The 20,627-nt window shown below is 41.9% G+C and overlaps 2 protein-coding genes across 17 annotated transcripts in view; both read left to right on the forward strand.

Annotated features, from left to right (window-relative positions):
• Positions 1 to 11,484: 11,484 nt before the first annotated feature.
• LOC107226638 lies at positions 11,485 to 12,677 on the forward strand. Its single transcript, XM_046746035.1, has 3 exons — positions 11,485 to 11,786; positions 11,836 to 12,131; positions 12,202 to 12,677. The coding sequence occupies exons 1-3, from the start codon at positions 11,485 to 11,487 to the stop codon at positions 12,675 to 12,677; spliced, it is 1,074 nt and encodes a 357-aa protein (XP_046601991.1).
• Positions 12,678 to 16,799: 4,122 nt separating this feature from the next.
• LOC107220256 overlaps positions 16,800 to 20,627 on the forward strand; it is a 192,776-nt gene continuing 188,948 nt past the window's right edge. For all 16 annotated transcript variants that reach the window (XM_046744640.1, XM_046744642.1, XM_046744641.1 and 13 more), the window contains exon 1: positions 16,800 to 17,601. In XM_046744640.1, the coding sequence (XP_046600596.1) occupies positions 17,535 to 17,601 (67 nt within the window). In that variant the 5' untranslated portion in view covers positions 16,800 to 17,534. The remainder of the gene's footprint in view (positions 17,602 to 20,627) is intronic.

Consider the following 20,627-nt stretch of genomic DNA (forward strand, 5'->3'; position numbering starts at 1 on the left):
GTTGCTGTAGCGGCGTCGGTGGTAACCACCCCCCACCTCCGACCCCCACCCCCCGCCACCCCGTCGAGGATCCGGCGCCGGAGTTTCTACTTCCTAAATAACTACCAAACAACGCGGTGTGTACGTAGTTGGGTAGGTACATGTGTCGTGCATGTGTGGGAATCGAGCTTTTCGCGACCTCTGATCAGAGACCCGCCTTTCGAGTTAAAAATTCCAAGAAATTTTCATCGGGTTTTGCATTACCGAAGACGATGCTTCGTTGTGTTTAGAAACTGTAGAATAACTGAGAGAGAGAAACGGGTTTATTATAAGTCATGGGACACCGCGATCCCCTAAGGACTATGCAACAAGTACACGTAACCAAGATAAACGAAAGAAGGTGAATAAATAAATAAAAAATAAAAAAAGAGAAAGGAGCTTTTAATCGCCCTGTATTATATATATATATATATAAATGAAATATGTAATACGTATAAATATAACGTATGAGGTAAAAAGAATATACAATAAACAATCAGCATAATGAGAAATAGGGGATAATGAAAAATAGGTAATAATGATAATCGTATCGCATATTATAAGTCAATTGGAGGAATAAACAAAAGTCAAACAAAATAAGTTAGAAATTACATAAATAATAAAACAATTGGGGTAAAATGCAAATAAAAATTGAAACAATAGTATAAGGTAACGAAAACGATTAAAATACAATAAATTTCAGGTGTCAACGAAAGGCAGAATAAGAGCATAAATATGAACACAAACATTAAAAAAAGAAAAATTCTTCCGCAAACATTGGCCTCGGCACGTACAAACAAGAAATTTTTTCTTAAAAAATGAAACTTAGCCTTTTTTCATTCACCTATTCAACTATCATTTTTTTATTTGCATAGCCGAGAAACACAGTGTTGAGTACAAAATGAAAACCATAGTTTTGTGCAGCTATAAATATGTGAAATTATTCTTTTCGATTATGGTTACTCGCTTTATTTTATTTTATTTGACAAGTTACTGTCGTAATTGAATGTTTCATGGCAAAGGTAAGTTGACGTTGATCAGCCTTGTTTCTCGGAAGAAAATTTCATCCAAACAGAGTTTAATGTTCCGAAAACTAAAAGAATTTAGTATTCGAAATAATAGTCACACTGATTAGTTACTTGTAGAACATTTTTCTAAACGGTGATTCAAATTTTTTTTAACACTGAGCGAAATTTTTAGATCCGGTTACCGCTTAGTACTTAACTATTTTCATTTTTCACCACAATCGAAAAATATAGTTCTAAGTAAAAAATGAAAATGACCTAGTTTTCTAGCTGCTACCGGAAAGTCTAGTCTCCGTTACTATTCTTTCTCATTACGATCGCTGTTACTATATTTTCTTGCAACTGTTGCGAAAATTTAACGCTTGTGCAACGATAAATTGACGTTAAAGGCTTGCTTAACTAAAAAAGTAGAGTAAACCTCAGAAACTGATTTTGCGTTGCAATAACCTAAAAAGGATCGACGATAGCGCAAAATGTTTACGCGTACCTCGTTTTTCGCAACTCCAACAATATTCAAATAGTTTTTCTTAACGATACCTGTTTTACTAAATTTTTCTAGTTACTACAACGAACGAAATTTACCGAGTGTAGTAAACCTGGTCAATTCACCATTTTAAAACCCGTATAATCCATTTTGTTTTTTAATTCTTCTCCACGGTATCCCATCTCACTATCTCCGGGGAATTTGAATCATAATTGATATTCCGATTATATTGAAACGGATTGAATAAACGCTTGTGCGTGTAATTAATAATGGAGAAATATGAAATGTTTCGGGGTCCGACGACTTGATCAGTAACACTTTAATTCAGCCCTGTCGTAAATATCTCGGTTGTATTTTCCATATCTCTGCAGGGAGCAGCGGCACCCGCCACTTTAGCAATTTGCATATTGGTAGTATTTCAATTGGTAGCAGGGCATGCCGCCCAACTCCGGCTTTCGATCTCCCGGCGCGTGGTTTGGTCATCAGTTAAAAGTTGGCTCTGCATCGGCCAACGTTTACAGAGCGAAAAAGAGAGAAAGAGAGAACGAGAGAGAGAGAGAGAGAGATGGGAAAATAGGAGTCGATATGCGTTATTGTTTATCATTTTCCGAACCGGAGTCACCGCGGAAAAATAATCCCTGTACAGATATGATGCGGAGGTAAATTGGGGCAAGCAAAATATGAAGAGAAAAAATAGTATAAAAAATAGAGTCTCAAAGGTAGGAAAATCGCATTTATCAAAATGTTTGAATTTAAATTTATAACTGCAAGGGTAGCTTTTAAATAAATTGAATATTTGATAAGCTCGGTCTCGTCACTGAAATCGGGTTAAAAAATCAAGAATCTCAGATTTAGGTAGTCAATGAAAAACTGTAAAATATAAAACAAATTCTAAACGTAAATATAAGATAAAAACGTGAAATGTACAAACGCATTTTTGAGTCTCGCGATTTAGCAATTGATTGAAAATTCCACTATCAGTAAAGAAAAGGAAAAAAAAAAAAAAAAGAACAATGCTACCACATGATCTTAAAATTTGATTTCACGTTGACCGTCATTTTTACGAATCCCCGCAAATTTACAATGATTTCTTCACATACCTGGAGAATTAAATTCTCGTTCCAAGAGCGTACAAAGATTAAAATCGTCGCGTTGAAGCCGGGGAGTTGTGGTGAGGTTGGGTTAATTAGAGGAAAACTTGAAGGGAATAAAATACCGACTACTTTCCACGCCCCGAAAATTTGCGGAGCTCTTTAACTAGGACGATAAGATTTGTGGCTTAGCTGTTGTGCTGCTCGTTGAGTAAGCCACGCGGCTTTTCTCTGCTGATCCACCGCCTCCGGAATTTCCCCCCCCCCCCCCCGCCCCTTTTTTTTTTGAATTCTCCCCAAGTTTGGCAATTTCGGATATTTAGGGCGGCCGGGGAATCGTCCGCCTCTCGATCTGATGTATTTATTTATCCGATACCAACGCTGCTGCCTACCAAAAGTCGGGAGCGAGCGGAGAAAACCCCGGAAAACTGGGAAAGACGGCGCGAACTCGAATAAGGCACGCGTCCAGACGAAAGGGGCGGAAAACACAGTGGAAAAGCTTTGAGCGAGCGAGGTTGATGCATCGCTTTTCAAGACTTTACCCTTTTTCATCCCTCCTGGAAGCGCGGATAACAACACGGAGGATAATTTAATACTTTATACCGTAGGGGGAAAAAACCTCGGCGATTGAATGAATGCAAAATTTTTTCAACACCCCTGAGCAACAGCTTAACATTATAGAATATTCAATTATAGGAAAGAAACTTTGTATTTTTTACCTTTCGGAGGTTAATTAACGAAGAGAAATAAAAACGTGAAATGCTAATTGTTTAAACAACATTTAACCTCGTTCCTGATACTTGGTCGCTTGTATTAAATCGATGCTTTCACGAAACCCGGGGACCAAAGTTCAAAGATAAATAATCAGGACCTGCCTTGATCACCCTGAGTTGATTAACATTTGACTGGCAGATTAGCTACATCCGTACAAACACGTGTTGGATACTGATTGCCGCCAGATATAAGCATACGTATGTGTGCGTTATACTCGGTCATAATCATCTCGGGAGTAATTAGGACATCGATAAGGGTCGACGATTCGTGCCGAGAGAAATTATTAGGTAAGCTGATAATCGCGCAAGTTAATCATCGGGCTTCGAGAATTCTGTATATTTTTTTTCACAATTTTATTTTCAATTACTCGCATTTCAGGCGGTTTTTCATCCTCGACGATCTCGTTGAAATTTTAATTTTTCTCTGTATTTTCAATGCCCGAAACCTGTGAATAAAAAAAAAAAAAAAAAAAAAAAAAAAAACCACAACAACAACAACGAACAATAAGGTAAATTTGTTTCTAAAGGAATTATTTACAAATTTTTAGAAATCTAATTGTTCTTTAACTTTTTAGTCCATCACAGTATTGTTTTTATACATGTTAAATATTTAAAGATTTAATCAAATTAAGCTAATTAGGCTCTGTTAAAAAAATAAATACTTGGATTATTTGAAATTTAGATCATCAAAAATTGTCAAAATAATACGATATTAGCATTAAGAAAAATCGATAAATCATGTCGTCTGTTTTAAGTTATGAACAACCGAATTTTCCTCATTTCGTACTAACGATTTTCATAATTTTTTTTCTTTATTGATAAAAAAATCTTTCAATAAAATTCAACTCGATGATAATTATGTATTTCTCTCATGCAAGGTGTTTAAAATTACCACTATCACTTTCATATTCCACCTTCATTACTATCCCGAAACTGGACCTTGAAGAACGTCATTATTTTTATAAAGCGTCGGTCGATGAAAATTGTTGATAATGAGAAGAACGGAAAAAAAAACAAAAATAAAATGAAATGAAACCACGACGTGACGGAAGGGTTTGAAAATTCCTGTCGACATTTTTAGAGTAAAACGAAACGTCTGTGGAGAATTGGAGGGAAATTTTTTCACCAGAATATAATAATAAAGAACGTTTCGTTTCGTCGGAGAATGAGGATTTTTAAGTTCTCCTGGGAGGAAAAAAGCATAGAGAAAAAGAGAGAGAAAGAGAGAGAGAGAGAAAGAGAGGCGGGGAGATGGAGTTAAAATTTAACCATCTGGTTGATTAACCGTTATTCAGAGAAGAGGAGTATATATTTCCCCGGCGCAATACCTCTCCCGTAATCTTGCCTCCTCAGATGGCAAGCTGTTTTCAAGTAAAGTAATTTTTCCTCACCTCTCCGCATCTCGTAGGATCTTGCAACCAGCCTCCGAAACGAATCACCACCCTTATCTTTTTTCACCCTCCTCGCCTCCCCCCCCCCCCCCCCCCCTCGCCTCTCATAAAGCAGCAGCAGCAGCATCTGAGAAAAGTAAACATTATCATGACTACAGTCTCAGCCGAGAAAAGAAGCGGCACATTTCTTTTTCCACTGTAATTTATACGCAAGGAATGTAATTATCGCTTTAAGGAGCTTTCGCACCTTCGGTGCACAGAAAATGATGCGAAATTTTGCAAGAAAGAGAGAGCTTCGTTGATTAGTTTTTCGAAGATGAATATAAATCGAATCTAAATATCATCGCAACATCGATACAAGTATCGTACCGTAAATTTTTTGAAATTTTTACAGAAGATTGAATAAAGATTCTGTCACCATTTTTGAGTAACAATTTATTCTCTTTAAACGATTGATTTTCTCGTCTGAAAAAATATTGAGTCGAATTGTTGATTTGGATTGATTTTTTTCCTTTAAAACCGATCTAATTATAACGTAAAAAACGTATTTTATGATCAATCGTTCCTCGCGTTTTTCTTTCTCGAAAAATTCGTCCACCGGTATGAAGATAAGCAAACACCGCATATTTTCACTCCTACATTAATTCAACAGACCTTCAGTTGTACCCGGGTGTTTTAATTATTCGGTTTTGAATCTTTTGACCGGTCTACACGGAGCTTCCGGTGCCTCCCAAAGGACGAGAGTTTTCCAGCTCGGAGGCAACTACTTTTCGACCCTGCAGCATGCCCCCCTTTTACTACTGAAACTAAAACTAGCTAACCGGTTCTTATGTGTGCAGGGGCACGTTGTACCTGCGCGTCGACCAATTACTTCCACTTCCGCCCCCTGATCGCCGTACCATGGACACCCAGGGCTGCTATTGTGTCCCTATTTCCCATTATGCGTGCGGCAAAGGCGTTCGAGTGGATATTAAAGCGCGTAAAATTTCACCCTCGAAATGTCGAGGCGTTCGTTACAATTTTCCGTAATCAGTGGCGCAAGCCCCGGAAAGCGTAAATAAGAAAAAAGAAATATAAAGAATTTCATTTTCCTTTTTTTTTGTCAGTTAAACTTTCACGGATTATAAATAATTGTGGTTTGTGTACTGTGATCAGCAATTTGGAAAACTTTTATTGGGATGTCGGGATCGTGGGTGGAAAAAAATTGATGAACGCGTATCTACTAAGACTGACGATATTAATCCTGTGCAATTTTGCACAGATATGGCATCAAATTTTCTCATACCTGATAGTAAAAACTGAATAGTTAAATCTCAGCTTAGTAAAATTAGATCGAACGATTAGCTTGAATTATTAATTAGCAGATTTCATCAGATAAATAATATACAAGCTTTAGATCTAAATAATACATGGTCTGAAAAAATGGATTATGACATTGGATTCGGATTACAGAATATTGAATTGATATTAAATTCAGTTCGCAGGATGAAATGTTTGATGAAATAATAATCGCACTTGTCAATGTATCAACCGAAGTACGAGACTCGGGTTAATTTGTGAAAATGGCTTACTGTACGCACCTCATCAGGTCTCTCGGTTTCGATTCGCAGACGATTTTATACGACCCTTTATACTGCTAACACGAGGTAACGATCAAAACTGCCTATTAATTCTGTATTAGCATAACGTTCTTCAATTATTGGTATTCGTCATTAAATGTAATTTGGTCGAATGCTTCCGGGCTTGAGTACATACATATATGATGCAATTATGTAGAGAATCGAAGGTAATGACGAGGGAAAATGCGAGAATTTATACATTCCCCTATTTCGTTGCTACGAAAGAGTTGGAGGATCGATTCGCTGTTGCTGTATGTGTGGGGTAGAGGTATAAGGTGTACCTATATTCGTATCGTATATCAGAGATGTAACATATACATGTACTGTATATAGAAGAGAGTGTAAAGTATAAGAGATAAAGGCTGAAGGGCAAGAAGAAGAACAAGGAAAAACCGGAAAAACTTTAGGGCGTAAAACATTAAACACTGGGGTGCGACGAGGCAGTGATTGAGTAAGACCAGAAATGCGAAGCAGTCGCTTTTGCTTTGTAAGCCGCTTTGCTGACGCTAAAGGTATAACGGAAACGTACCACTCAGCCGAGGTTTTCCGCAGGAAAAACAACAGGGGTTTTAAGCAACCGCTCTCGCCACCATGCAAGCCTAGCTTCAGCTTCTTCTTCTTCTTCTTCTTCTTCTTCGGCTTCTTCTTCTTCTTCGATGCAGGAACTTCTTAGCTTAGAGGCACCAGCCCGAGACGCTCCCGACAGGATCACTTTCCCGTTTCTCTAGCCCGACTTCCAAGCTAGACACTTGGGCATAAAACATCCAGACTGTCGCCGTATAAAAGAAACTCATAGTCACTTTTGGGGCGATCCTTTTGAAAAACTGTTTTCCTTTGCTTTACCCCGAAAACAACAGTCCACTAGGAGTTGACGCTGAGCTAATGGCTACTATTCCCAACATCAGAAGTACCTCCAAATGATGTTGGCACTCGTTTTATCCAGTAGATACATGTATAACGCCGGTTCTGAGTACAGATTCCGATGCCAACGTTTTACCGACAATTTAGCCGCTTCACAGCTCAGACTCAAACCCTCCTTTATCGATGATATCGATGAAATTTACCGATGATCGATAAAAGGGGTTGATGTCTAATTTTGAACACCGTTTTCAACAGCAACACTCTATGTGTTCACTGGTTATGCAACGGCAGCTCTGATCCTCTAACAATGAGGCTATACTATAGCGATTTCTGTGAGGCAAATTATGGCGGGTGCTGGGTGAAATTAATGAATGGTATCGTTGAATGTTTGATGCCTCGGCGAAGGTTCTTTGTTTATCGACATGACGCTCCACCTGCCACTAGTTTAGGTTCCTGGAGCGCGAACTGGCAGCTCACAAGGTGTACCAGTCATACTGAGCGAGCAAAGTTCGGTATCGATTTGCAATTAGGGTCTATCTAATCGTACCTTTTCATGGATCGAGTCCGCTTTACGCAAAATTACCACTTTGCTCGAAGCCGTGTCAACGCTTCTCGAGAAGTTATACAGAGCGGGACAGGATATGGCAACATAAAGGGAATTCAGGAACGCTTGAATGCAAAACTGCGAAGCACTCCGGTTACCGCTGTTGCTCTCGTTGGGGATCGAGTGTCGCACATTCAGCGGTGGATTTGTAGCATAAGAATATCGGCAAACCGTGTTTTACGAGCCCCGAGTCTTTTGCCAAAGATTCAGTTGTATTGACGTGTTCACAGATTGGAATTTTCTCTCACCGAGCGACTGCCTCCTCCGACGAATGACTTTTCGCATTTGCTTAGGAGAGTGGGAAAAACATCCGTAGCCGAGTCTCGACGAGGAAATTGAATATTTTTTTGTCAATGTGGGTTAGACTGTTTTAAATTGGGTGGATTTTTCTTTTCTTTCCCCAAAAACAAGGTTTACTCGATATTTTTTGTTATATTACAAAAAAACCTACCCAAGTATAGGATTGAAAAGCTCACGTTTAAGAGGCACCTCATACCACGTGACTCTTTCCTATTCGAACACTCCAATGTGGGTACGTATACCTGACTTTGGCTAACGATTCACTTCGCTGCACGATTTTATTTTTTAAATTCTAATCTTCCCTTTCCGGGAGCTGATATTCTGCAAGCTCCGGCGAAAATTGCCAGCTAAATTGGACGAATTCGTGTAAAAAATCCATCCCCAATGGCTCGACCTGATTCATTCCGGAGAAAAACTGGCTTTGAAAATGATCGATGGACGGCATCATACGTTGCGGCCTTTTTCACACTCTCTTATTATTTTTCTCAACAGTTGACGCGTGTATACCCACGTAGGTACGTATTTCAAGTTTATTTCATTTCGGTACGAAAGGCAGTGTCCCCACGATTTTGACGGATGATGGATGGATGTACGAATTGGTTGAATGCCTATAGCCCGTTAGGGGTTCGGGGTTTCGCCGCGTTATAACAACTCGAAAAGTCAAGTGGGTCCCAGGCCGCGTTATTGGCTGTAATATAAATTACCCGGAGCTCGACCTTGCGCGAGGTTTCTCCTTTCATCGATAATTAATATACGTTGGGGAATTTTCGTTGTACAAGATGAAAAATGAAGAATAACCATATTAATTATAAAAATGTTCGTAAAAAGAATTTTCTTTTCTTTTTTTTTGTTCGTTTCATAACAAGTAACGGTGAAATAAAAAATTGAAAAAAAAAATAAAATAAAATAATGAAACCACGGAAATAATCACAACCGCCGATTTCCTTTCGTGCGCTTCTTTGGCGTTGAGCAGGGCTCATTGGGTTGGAGTGAGTGTACATAATTTCTCAGAGAAGACCAATTACTCGCCATTATTACATGTATCCATTCCAAGGGGTTTCTCGGCTGCTCTTAGTTTCCCGTAGAAGCACGCTAGGTATCCGAATAATTAAGCATTAATCGAGTTTCTTCATTACCCCCCCAAGACGAGCTGCGTCTAAATCACGTTACGACCCTTCCCTCTGTCTCTCTTCCACTTGGCAAAGAACCGCTCACTTGGTTCTCTCCACTCAGGTTAACAGAGTCGCCATGCAGGCAACGGGTGAAATCTGGTACCAACTGTGCAAGTCTCTCGGTCCTTCGTTCCACTCGCCATGCTGCGGCTCCGGCTGCGGCTTTCCATCTCCGCTAACCACGTCTTCAAGTTATCGTTGCACTGTTCTGTCCACGAAGTAATCCTTCTTGACTACCTTCGCCTCCTTCAACTGCGCCGCAATGCAACTCTGAAGAGGTTGGTGCCCGCCCTAATGGGACATAACCAAAGGGAAGAAGAAAAGTAGAACCCTAAGCGGATAAAGACTCGGACCGTTAGTCTCTCAGTTCAGAAGCACTCGAGTACCACTAAATCTTTCCTAGATGTTATATCGCTGAAATTAAACCCTGGTCTGGAATTTGACCAAACATTTGACGCTCCAAGTTGGAATCTGAATTTTCCTTTGAGAAGTTAATTCGCTTCAAGCAACTGCAGAGCTTGAAGTAAACTCGAACAACTTCACGCGATATCAATTAGCAGTTTGATGCGAGATCGAGTTACATATCTACTCAGAATAATTTCGCGTATCAAAGTGAATTCGCCTAGCCTGCCATGTCTTCATACAATGACTTTGCACGATTTTGCAACAGACTCGAGAGGTAAATTGGAGCGAGGTACTGTATCACAGACTCCTTGGAAAGTGAAACGCACCGTAGCGATTTCGTTATACTAACGCCGATATTCTCGAGACTTTGGAAAAAAGCCTCTCCATATCGGGGCACTTTCCTTAACGCACTGAGTGGGACATAAGTAAGTACGTACCTATAACACATAGGCAGAGGTGTGAAAGCTCTCTCTCCTAATTGTCCTTTGTGAGGTGTGTGAGGATGGCTGCTGACTGCAGAGGAAAAGGGCCGGTTGATTGGCTCGAGGACTCGAAGAGGAGGAAGTAAGTGGAATCGGGAGAAGGCGCGACTCGAAGTGAGTGATATTCGCTCCCGAGGGAATAGCTTGGTAAATGCGCGTTTAGCGCGAGCCGCAAAGGAGCTTCATTCGCTCCTTCGATTGCCGGGGATCTTAAGGAGTCGGAAAATCACTGGACCGGTTTCTTTCTCCGGTCACTTGTTAGGCGAACGATTCGCCCGAACAAAAGGCCAATCCCAAGTATATGGACCGACTATTGGTGCCGGTCAAGGTTTACGGTTGACGGGGGAACCAAGACCCGTACTTCGGGTCCTCCTCATTGTCCGCGGCAAACCGCGTGGGGGGTAAAAAATCTTACGACTTTCTTCCCGTGCTCCAAAATTACCTGCTTCTACTCTCGAGCCTCTCTAGGATCAGCAGCATCCTCCGCCTCTCTCACCACTTTATCTCCTCAAGATGTACCGCCATCCGATATCGGCTGATCAGATTCACCGTGACGCGCGGCTCGGATTTGCGGTCGTCGACCAACTCCGTCGCGCAGCTCTGCGGAATTCGCAGATCTTTTGTCCAGGACGAGAGTGGCTAATTTCACCACGACCACGAGGCATGAACTGAATGTTCTGCAGAATTCCGCCGAGTGCCGGAGGGGAGAAAATTTCATCTCACGGGCTGCGCAATATTCCCTTTCGTTGATATATTCTGCATGGGAACTGGCAATTATCGAACCGGGATTTTCAATCGCAGATGGCGTATGTATATTTCCATGAAAATACGGACGTTTTTTATGCGGTAAAACTCGCTGCGTCGAATGAATCGGACTCAATTAGTGCGATAAGGGGTAAAAGAACCGTGGCTAGTCGTTGGAAAAAAAGAATCACCCGCAGTTGCTCGTTATGCAGCCACTGCATATTATCCTTTATGCGGGGTTTCAATACCGCATCGATCACGGGATTGCTAGTGATAAAATCCTCCATATCGGCAAATTCGCATTAAACTGTTTCCCGTGAAATCATGCGAGATTCCGAGTGCTCTGAATATTTCTGACTCTTCCGACTTTTGACTGACACCTTGTTACACTATCCGTTAACTTCAAGTCACGTACGTCGATAGCTGTCATTTTCTCGACAACGCTGTCACCGCGGAATCGGATATTGTCCAGATTATCGAGGATAAAGAAACTCTCGTTGATCCTTGAGCACGAGATGGGTTCATTATTGGTGAACGACACAGCGGTCAAAGAGTGTCTCGAGATCCTGAACAGCGGTTTGAAGAGTAAAACTCCAATCGAAGTCTCCGCCACTTTGGAGAGGTTAAATTCTGGGCTCAGCAAAAGTCTCGAGTCTAGGATGCACGCGTTTCAGACTGGAGCCTGCGGGCTCATTCTGGATGTCCTGGACGATTTCGTCGACGTAAAAAGCGTCGTCCGCTCGTGTCTGAAAGCTCTGGTCACTCTTAGCAGTCAGTCAAATGAGCTGAATGAGAAGGGAATCGCTCGTCAGATGAAGTAGTTAACCGCCATGGTCGTTCATTTTTTCCTGGATGTTGTCTATTAGCTTGCTTCAGGAAGGAACCAGCGCCGGAAATTCACGGCTGGTTATGCGATGGATGAAGCGGTGCTGTCTGAAGAGCGAGAAAAACAGACAAGCCATCTTCGAGGCGGGCGTGACGGACCGTGTTAAAGAGATTTTGCAGAAGGACACCGTCACGGCAGGGGAACTCAGCGACCTTTGTTCGCTGCTGAGGGCGCTTATCCTGGATGATGACCTGACCATCGATTACGGAAATTCCGTCCAGCGGACCCGTGACGTTGCCCAAGAGACCGTCATCTTCGTGGTTCCTCTCCTTGCCAGTAAGGAACCAAAAGTCCTTTTAATGCCACGTCCCGTTCACCATCCTGTCAGTAAATCATCTGATCGCAGAATTCATCCACAAGAAGAAAACGGTCTGCGAGGTATTGAAGACCCTGACAGCGCTTCTCGTGCGTAACGACTTTTGCGTCAAGGTCGAAGAGATCGGGGGAGTCAGCCTCGTTCTCCAGACCACGGTGGTACACCCCGATGACGAGAACCTGACCTGCCTGGTTCTCAGGCTCATTAAGAGACTGGCTGGGAACGACTACGTCAAGGTGCGTCTCGTCGTCGAAGGTGCCGCGTCTCTTGTGGTGTCGGCAATGCGCAGGATGCAGGTGAGAGGTCGAAAGAAGGTGAATAGAGGATCCTTGGTGCGTTCCGCGAAGAGTATTCATTGGGACGACAGTCGTTACCATCAGTCAACGAGCGATGACGGGTTCATAAATAGCCGGAATATTGCTTTAGATGCGAACTTTACGAACGACGCCGAGACGCTAAAGCAGATGCAGCACCGTAAACTGCATCCACCTACGCATTCGGGCTGAGCAATTTGTTGTAAAGTTTACAACTTCGTTTGAAACTGCGCGTATACATATAGTGTACAGTACACCCACCTGATCTTGTTAACCGTGACGTATGCGTGCGCTATTTCTTTGCCAATTACGCGCAGCTTTCATGTGGGGTACGTTTCCACCTCGCTGAAGCCACCATGTATTTCCTAGGAAACCATATGTTCAGTTTCTTACTGAAATGTTACGAACTGTTCGAACGATCGCAGGTAAATCTTATCGCCGTGAGTTTATTCCAGTTCTTGATTATCCCAGACCTGGATTGAGATCAGAATTGAGTTACCTATCGCTGCGCGAGTTGAATGACACGCGTAATCCGAGCGTGCGAATCTGCCACGAATGCGACTGCACCGCCATTCCTTCGAAGAGTCTTGCTTCGGTGAGCCAAGCCTAGTGCCTCACGGATATGAATTATCGTCTTTGAGTCACTGTTCCCAACTTTGATAGCTATTCGACATTCCGAATAGTTGAATTTAGACTCGATTATTATGGTCATGGTTTCAAGTTGTCAGAGTTTTCATAATTTTCGGTGCTGGTCATTTTAATACCTTGGACACATGATTATGGACTATTAAGATCTTCAAACTAGATAATACATTGGTTATCGGGACATTTGGTTTGCTCGGAATCTAGACCATTTCGAGTGGTATCATCGACTCCAAACCAATCGATACATCGACTCTTTCAAAATTCAGAATCTTGAGAGACCATCAGACCACTTAGAACGATGAGAAGTCAATTCGGATATTGCTCATTTGAAATGCCATCGTCCACCTGTTCGAGTCTTTTCTTATGTGAAAATATTCGACCCTTGAGAATCGTTCCTTCCGCGAAGTCTAAGCATAGTCAGTTCCCTTCGCAGAGTAGAATATTCAGTTTTCCCTTGAGTAAGAATATCTTCCGGAATAATTTTTCCCAATGCAGACGGGATCCGTGTCGGTGGCGGGTTTGGATTGCATCGGAGCACTGACCCTGGGAAGCTGGCGTAACGCGGGTATCTTTTACGACTGTGAAGCGGCCCTGTTGATCATCGAGACTATGAAGAGGTACCCGGGGAGCGTAATCGTTCAGCGGAATGGCACCCGGGCGATATCTAACATGGCGAGGAGCAGGAAGATCGATGCACGACGAGCCTTCCTGGACCTGGGGGTCGAGGCAGTCTTGGAAACCGCCATGAAGATACACGCTGACGACGGTGATATCGGGCCCGAAGTCACGGCCGCCTTTTCCGCCCTCGAACTGCACCCCGCGCTCAAGGACCACTGGGCTAAAATGCCCGCAAAGAAGTTAGAGTGTGGATGCAATGTCGTGGGAACAGGGTTTTCAACCACTTGTCAATAGTTGTACTCGTAATTAAGTTTCTAACAAGAAAGGTATCCCAGGTCGATCTCTCCGATCTAATTTCTTTTGTAATATATTATAGTAGACTAAAAACTAAGCAACACGTCTTTTTTTATGTGCCATTAAACACTTTGAGGGGATGAAAGCTCCCCTCAAAGTAAGGCATGTCAAGGGCCGATTTGGTACTTTCACCCATAAGAACATAATATTTTTCAACCAATCCAACTGGAAAAGTTTTCACATAACGAGATATGAAAAATTTTATTTTCAGAATTGCAAAAGAAACAGAAAACTGCCAAATTGCCTTACTTTGGAGGGTGGTTTCACCCCGTTAAAGTGTTTAATGGCGGATGAAAAAAAAAAACACATCTGGCTTGGTTTTGAGTCTAATATAACATATCACGAAAGGAATCAAATGGGAGAGATTGATTTGGAATACCTTCCTCGTAAGAGAAAGTAATTCAAGGTTTCGTTGAGACTTCATTAAAATTGTAATTATGAGGAAAGTTCTGTCTTTGGGGTAGTTGTGGGCTCAAGGACGAACTGCGGAAAAGCTCTGCTGGAATGTTTCAATACCTTCGTGAACTGAGAAAAAGCTCTTAGACTTTCCAGATGCCCGTTCCAGCGGCCCGTATTGATCCTGATCAGTCTGCGGCGTATCCGAGACGCACCGAGGGGGTAAAATAAGAAGTTTGATGAAAGCTGAGGTGTATAAAGATTGATGTAGCCGGTGCTGTTGCATCCGACTCACAGCTGCAAGACGAAGACGTCGCCGTCTCGACTCGGCGCTGCGTGAAATCGCTCAATTAGAAGAGCCCCTTGAGTAGGTATACGTATAATATCTCGCCGAAACTGTTTCCAAGTTTTATGAAGTGGGTTGAACCGCGATGGTTGAAGACGGCAGGTTCTTTAGGTAGGAATTGCAACGACTGGAGAAATTCTCTAGCTCGCGAATCGAGAGACCAGCTCGTTTGGTAGCTTCGAGCTGCAGGGAAAGTAGCGGGAAACTTTTCAAGGCCCGTATACCTTACACGACTTGTTGAGATGCATTGAAACGGAAACAATCGGACCGTCTTATCTTCACTCCGGAACAAGCTCCGACCCTCGAACTAATACACTCGCAAGCTGGAAGATGGGCTGTTTTTTCAACGACTGCACCAGCTGCGCAATTCAAAGCCGTCTTCGTTCCTCTTTCCATCTTCTGCTCTAATGCATACTCATTACACACTATTTTACATTTGCGTTCAAAACGTACAGTCCGACTGAAGTCGCGAGCCATTCTTGAGTTAAGAAATTTCCGCACCAATATTTCTGCGTCGATTGCCTTTCTTCGAATTTCTTACGCTCGAGTATATTTGGCACATCCCATTGATCATGCTGGCTAAATCGACCGTGCGTGAAATACAGATACCTACGTCTTTTTTATTCACTCGTACGCTGAAGATGTTCACTTTTTCTTTCTCGTCAGAAGTGAAACGAGGAATGAAAGTGAAATTAAAATTATCTAGTTCGACAATTTCAGACCCTTTCCAACGAGTTTCCAACGCTTCAAACTGCGGTTTTTGACGTTTATCAAAATCACATGGGCACAATCATCCTTGAAGCTATTTTTTCATAACTTTACCATCGTTTTGGGCATCAGCATTATTTTTAGTCAATGGTCTACAAAGTGTACGGAGGTCAAGTTTCTTGGGTCATGGTCAACCTACTTTTTTTTAACAGACACGTGTCAGTCTCATTGAAAGCTGTCCTCAGACTTTATTCTGTACCAGTATGGATGTAAATTTTCGAGCAATTAGGGGTACAAAGAGAAAGAAACCAGAAAGACTGCCATGTTTCTAACATGGACGGAACATCGGCGTGAAGTAATTTTTTCGTAATGTGAATGAACCTCATCCCAATAAACTTAAACAATATATTTGTTACGGATTGGCGTAACATCAACAATGTTGACGTGATCGAGTAACATTACAAGTTATCAAAAAATTGTTGCGATTTGTTGTCAAGTAAGATAGTCTAACCCCGAGTTGAATACAGCAGAGAAAAGTAAGTATGTCCAGTGTATTTCAAACTCATAAACCAATGACAAATGAAATGTTCATATTTTTCTTATCTCTTAAAATGAAGTCAGAATTTCAGCATTTCTAAATCCAAAATGGCGGATCCAACATCGTGGATGTAAAATCGAAAAAACTAATAAATGACTATTCTGGCCGGAACTTATTATTCGGGGGTTTTCGGGGTTGTACAAATTTACAAAGATCATTTGTAGTTGTAAATAAACTGTGACAAGGTTCAAACATGGAAATTTTTTAAGTAGCATGCCGATCATCCCGTTGTGACTGAAAGGGTGAAACCGTCGAAATCCGGTGAACAGTCGAGTTTAAATTTTCCGTTTGATCGGAACAACTTTTCCTTTTTTCCCGAAAAAACCGAGAAAAAAAAAAAAAAAAACTAAATAAGCAGAAGAGCGGGAATTTCAAAAAGACAGCAAAAGCTTGAGAGGCGGTTCGTTTGAACAAAGACGATCAGCCGAGAGAAAAACATCCGCTTAAGAGATTGCGACGTCTTCGTGTAAGCGGATGCTGTGTGCATCGGTCCGGGACGGCGTCGCGACGCTCCGCGCCACGTCCCGACGACAAGGACGTTTCGGAGTGGGTCGCCGGTCATGCGCAGGTCGCTCAAGCAGCCAGGTGCGCGTCGAAGAGGCGCGAAGATTCGACCGACGTTTGGGGGAACTCCAAGAGTCGGTGGTGGTGCCGGTTCCACCGCCTGAGCGATCCGGCACGCGTTTAGTTGCTTGCGGGTCAAACGCTCGTCCGGTCGCGACGCGTTCTCCGGTCCCTCGAATCATCATCAATCCGCGATTATCAGCCGCGTCGGATATTCCGCGTCGCGATTCGCAAACCAGTGCTGTGCGGATAACAATTCTGGATTTGGAAAGAAGGGCCAAGTCCCGTCGCCCCCTACGGTTTTTTTAAAAACGCAACCGGAATTCATCCTGCCTAGTATGCGCGGTTTTTCGTCGCCTCAAGCGAGGTTCAATCGCCGTAATAACCGCACTTGACAAGACGAATTAACAGCCGATTCGCCAGTTCGTGCATGAAAATCGCCAGCCGCCGTCGTCTGGATTTCGAGTTTGGGTTCTGTGAGCTGCGAACTTTCGTGATTGAATTTCAGTTCGTCAAATTTCGCGAGCGCCAAAAGCGAGAGTGTTTTCTTTTTAAGTCAGTTTGAAGCTTAACGATTTGTTGCTGCTGTTTCTGTTTTATTGTGTCCCGTTTTGGGTTCTTTTTACTGTTTATTCAACTGAAATCGTTCAGATTTACCTGTGAGAAAAGTTCGCACCCGTCACACCGAAGTCGAGATGACGGGGAAATAAGTGCCTGCTGAAAGGAGCCTAAAAACCCCAAAAATTTCAACCTACCAAAAAAAAAACCACGCCGGAAGTATACCCAAGGATTCATCCAACAGGAAATTGCTTGGCATAAAATGACCGGTTTTTTCACCCTCGTTCTGTTCGCGGGGCTTTTCGCTGCCTGGCCTGATCGAGTCCAAGGTAAGAGGAAAAATCTCGCGCGAAGAACGAAACGCAATTAGTAAAAATATCTAGTGGTAAGAAACGTGTAGAATATATTTACTTCCGTTTCCTGAGTATACACGTACCTACCGTTTGTCCTCACACAGGAGTAACAGCGTTGTAACGATTCTCCCCTTAGAATCGGTGAACGTTGAGAGGAAAACGCGTGTCTTTTGCCCAACGAGGCCAATTATCCGTAAATCACGGAATACGGAAAGTACGTTGGAAGTATTTCGCGTTCGGTTGATAAAAAAAATTTCTCGCAAAAGCTGTTTCAGGAAAAAGTTTTCCCAAAACGTTTCTGTTCTTTTTTCTGCAAGAAAAGAAAGAATAAAAAGAAAAAAAGAAGGGCTGCAGGTTTATCCATCCGGAGCACTTTTGATCTCGTTGAAAAACTCACTTAGCTTAGATATAGGCGTGTGTGTGGGTGTGTGTGTGTGTGTGTGGAAGGCGTACGAGGATCGCCTCTCTCCAAGAGTACTTCACTTAGCCGCATACTTCACTATTGTCATGCTAATGTGATCGCGCGGCTTTAACCCTCCTCGTGCTCTCGCGAAAATGGGGTTACCTGGAGAAATAACGAGTCGCCGTACTGCACTTCTGGGGATTTTCCTCGAGGAGGACGTTGCCTCGTACCAGCTGCCACCGTCATCTAGGGCAGGTGCATTTAATAGCCGGCTCAATTTGTCTTTCATTTCTGCCTCTCTTTTCTACTTCGACGAGGGAATAGGAGAACAAGAAGTGCGAGATGTTTGAGGGAATAAAAAATAGAAGGAGAAAAAGAAAACTTTACTGAATTTCGATCTGCGAGGGTGATTTTAGTCGCGGATATTCCGCTATATCGCAAGCTTTGAAAAAGCACTTCGACGCGATACGTGTATACATTACGCCGTTGAATTTCCTCGCTTCTTTCCCGAAATGCATTTCTCTCGGAGACTCTTGCGAAAACTTCGTAGCACCAAGACTAGTGAACAGCGAAAAGGCGGATCCGAAACAAATGAACGCGATGCATAGTCTTGAACTGTTTTCCAAACGGTTCGCGAAGCTGTGCGCAGAATTTTAATACCATTTATCTCACCGAGAAACTCGAGACGCGACAATTTGCGAAATCGCCCGGTTATTCAGACTCTGAATTCTGACAAGTCTTAGAAACATTTTTTTTCATGCAATTTCGTATTTATTTTGCCTGAAGAAGAAATGTAATAATACATCACGCGTGTATCATTTTTTTTTTTTTTTCAACTTAGCTTTTAGTTTCAATTCAGTTGTAAACTTTCGTGAGTACACAAACCTTGAAAAATTTCCCATTTCATCCGAATTTTGTACCAACTTTTCATTTTAAAGGAATTTAAGTAACCAAAAATTTCTCTCAGATAATTAAGTATTGATATACGTACATATTTATACTTTTGTGATGTAATTACAATTTTTTTTTTTTTTTTTTTCATTCACCAAACAGGAAATTAAATTTTCATCATATATGTATAATAGAGAGAGAACATAATGGAATTTTCACAGGTTTACTTTCGCGAATAATCACTGTTAATGAATATATCTTGGGGGAAAGCTAACTTGCGAAAATTTTATTTTCCTTTTTGACGAGAAAGGAAAAGGAATCAGGAGAGGCGAAGTAAAACTTGCAAGACTACCCGCCAAACGAAACACTACAGCCGCACGTTTCAAGGGGCTATTTAAATTTGTCGAAAGCTTGCGAATTAATTATAAACGAGTAAAAGTTGGAGTTGTTTTTTCTTTAATTATTTCTTTCTTTTTTTCTTTTTTTTTCTTCTGTGTGTTTAATCTGAAAAGGAGTGCCGAGTAAAATATTTTCCTCAACCGTGACGCACGGATGGCGGAATGTAAATATAAAGGCAATCAAGGTGAGAGTGAATGTTTCGCTCGTTTATTCAGCAGGGCAGTCAACCAGTCTTGCATTTACTACGTACAGCAATTAAAATATAACGAAATGACATTGAAAGCGTAAAAAAAAAGCGAGATGGAAATTGCGGGGAAAATAAGACGAGCTGAAAGGTTTTTTTTTTCTCAATTTTCGCAAGCATCATGCATTCTTTAAGGAATTAAAAAAATGAACAGAAATTATTGAAATACTTTATACCAACAGGTTTTGGGATCATTTGATCACTGATTTATAAATATTTTATTCATTTTCGTTTAGCTCTGATCACTGAAACAAATATTGGAGAATTAAGGAACGATCTGAAAGCGTAGAAAATGAGACGCAGAATAATTAATATTGCCGGTCTTATTTTACTGTTAACGAGATATCGTGATTTCAATAAAATTCATAAGCTTTCATTCAATTATTCAGTCTCGTTTCGTTGATTTACTTTTTTTCAAGGCTCCTCGAGCGAACAGTTTCACGTGAATCACGTTCGTCAAGCCGACTTAGCGTCACCGAGGCAACGTATAAATTTAAACTTCTGCACGACTAGTTTGATAAATGTTTAAATTAACTCGCTGGAATACATCGGATATCGGAATAGGCGATATTCACGTTCGTTGAAATGAAATTACCGACTAATACCCGAGCGGTGTAACCGCCGTTAGAAATTGACGGATCGTCTTGGGGGACGTTTTCTCCTTCGCGATCCGCGTCATACACGACTTACGCACACCCGACTAGATACCGCGGTCTTGAATCAATTTTCCGAAGTGATTAGACCTGACAGAATCAGCGGGGGCTAAAATCCACCGTTCCGTTACCCTGGAGGGCTAATTAGATACCTGCAACCCTGAATAGCCGAGCGATTCGTGATACGGTATTAATGAATGAGGAGCCTGTCTCTCCGATCCTCTGCGAGGCGTTTCGCTTCTGCATTTTGTGTCTAATGTAGGGATCACCGAAAGCTCCGTGTAAGGGTGTACTGGCTCTGTACATTCTCAACCAAAAGTCAGTCGCGTCTACAATATTGGATACTTTGTGATAAGATGAAAGTCGGTGAAAAATCAACCGCGATAAAGACGGTGAGAAAATTAAATTTGAA

This window comes from Neodiprion lecontei, chromosome 7, assembly GCF_021901455.1.
Source record: "Neodiprion lecontei isolate iyNeoLeco1 chromosome 7, iyNeoLeco1.1, whole genome shotgun sequence".
Classification (NCBI taxonomy): domain Eukaryota; kingdom Metazoa; phylum Arthropoda; class Insecta; order Hymenoptera; family Diprionidae; genus Neodiprion; species Neodiprion lecontei.